Source organism: Sinocyclocheilus anshuiensis, unplaced genomic scaffold (genome assembly GCF_001515605.1).
Source record: "Sinocyclocheilus anshuiensis isolate Anshui unplaced genomic scaffold, SAMN03320099.WGS_v1.1 scaffold63, whole genome shotgun sequence".
Taxonomy (NCBI): domain Eukaryota; kingdom Metazoa; phylum Chordata; class Actinopteri; order Cypriniformes; family Cyprinidae; genus Sinocyclocheilus; species Sinocyclocheilus anshuiensis.
Window position 1 is genome coordinate 1430531 of NW_015552625.1, and position 2104 is coordinate 1432634.

At 40.8% G+C, this 2104-nt stretch overlaps 1 protein-coding gene across 1 annotated transcript in view; it reads left to right on the top strand.

Moving 5' to 3' along the window:
* The window catches only part of LOC107666438 (rho-related GTP-binding protein RhoU-like), a 7415-nt gene extending 5776 nt beyond the window's left edge, over window positions 1-1639 (top strand). Inside the window, exon 3 of the mRNA XM_016457756.1 lies at window positions 236-1639. Within this exon, the coding sequence (XP_016313242.1) occupies window positions 236-688 (453 nt within the window). The 3' untranslated portion in view covers window positions 689-1639. The remainder of the gene's footprint in view (window positions 1-235) is intronic.
* Window positions 1640-2104: the final 465 nt, after the last annotated feature.

The window sequence follows — 2104 nt, forward strand, 5'->3', positions numbered from 1 at the left end:
GTAAAAATCGACGTGTTTCAGAAAGGCGGGGCATAGAGGAGAAACAATAATGTACAGTATGTGGAAAATAATGTTTTTTTAACCTTAAACCGCATAAACACATTTCATTACACCAAATACACCAAATAATGTTTTTTTTTAGCAACATCATATGACCCCTTTAATAATCCAAAACAACAAGTGTTAGTTTCTCCAAGATGTTTACCTCTACTGAATTTTTTTTTACTCTGGGCAGGATGAGTTTGACAAGCTCCGGCCACTGTGCTACACCAATGCTGACGTCTTTTTGCTCTGCTTCAGTGTGGTAAGTCCCTCCTCTTTCCAGAATGTGAGGGAGAAGTGGGTGCCTGAGATCCGCCGGCACTGTCCGAGGGCACCGATACTGTTGGTGGGCACTCAGGCTGACCTGCGGCAAGATGTCAAAGTGCTCATCCAACTGGCCCAGTACAAGGAGCGGCCGGTGGACCCCCAGGAGGCCTGCGTGTGTGCTGAGGAAGTGCAGGCCGTCTCGTACATGGAGTGCTCAGCGCTCACCCAGAAGAACCTGAAGGAGGTGTTTGACACGGCTATAGTGGCCAGCATCCAGTACTCGGACAGCCAGCAGCAGAAAAGGCTGAAGAAGCGGACGCCCGATAAAATGAGGACGCTCTCTGAGTCCTGGTGGAAGAAATACTGCTGTTTGGCGTAGACGTGAGAATATGACTGCATACTGTTGATATGAATGCGGTTAGACTGGAACTGGCTTTTTTGGATAGAAATGGACACAGATCCATCTGCTTTATGAGACTGTGTTAGTGGATTAACTGGAGCACACGTGGCCGTGAAATTAATCGGACATTTTAGAAAAGATCGGCCAGTTTTTGTGATGAAATGGAAAGATTCATAGAGACTCAAAGTTGTCCGCTAAATTTTAGGATCTGCTCTTCATTTGGAAAGTCCCAAGTTAACCTCAAATACTCATGTGAACAATTCAGGGCGAGAGTCATCTGTCTTTCTTTACCTTATCTCTTGTTGAAGAGGGTTTCAAGTGGACTTAAGATCTAGTTTCAAGATCTAGTTTAGACTGCCAGAACTTTGCTTCTTCATTTAGAAACTGTGAAAAGCAACGTGGTTGGTCTCAGCATGTTGTTGGTGTTTTAACACTTCTTTTGCTTATAGAACGGGATTACTTGCCTTTGTTATTCCCTCGTCTTGGAGGAGAAGTGATCCAGAGTGGGTTCGGTCTGATATAATCAAGTGCTCCTTCATGTATCTGTCAAAGCATTAAGTGTGATGTAGAGTACAAGCAGATGTTTGGACACACTATCAATTTGACGTCACTGACATTTACCTTGTTGTCCTGTGAGGGTGAGTGATTGTCCATTTTAGAGACAGCAGGGCGCTGGCACATCTCTCCAGGCTGTCTTGTTTACATTTGGAGTTAAGTACAGATCCAAACATGCTGTGAGGTCAGGGTCTTTGAGTGTAAGTAAGTACACTTAGTAGGCCAGTTGGATTGTATATCTGGTCATTGACCCTGGAGCTTCATCAAAAACAGAGTGTTTTGGGTGAAGCATTTCAGTGCTGTCAGGAGGAATCTGACTGAGTCAGACGTTATTGCGTATTTATAGGAATATACACTAATGTTCATAAGTTTGGGGTTGGTAGGATTGTTTTTGTTTGTTTGTTAAAGAAGTCTCTTTTGCTCACCAACATTGCATTTAATAAATACAGTAAAAACATTAAATACAGTAATATTGTAACAATTGTTACACTTTTAAACTGTTTTCTAATTTAATATATTTTAAAATACTATTTATTCCTGTGATGACAATGCTGAATTTTCAGCAGCCATTACTCCAGTCTTCATTGTCACATCATCCTTCAGAAATCATTCTATTATGCTGATTTGGTGCTCCAGAAACATTTCCTATTATTATCAATGTTGAAAACAGTTGTGCTGCTTAATATACCTGTAGAAAATGTGAAAAGAACAGCATTTGAATTGGAAATCTCTTTTTTTACGTACAATTAATGTCTTTACTGTGCCTTTAATGAGTCTTTGCTGAATAAAAGGTATTAATTGCTTTAAAAAATCATACTAACCCCAAACATGTGAACATTA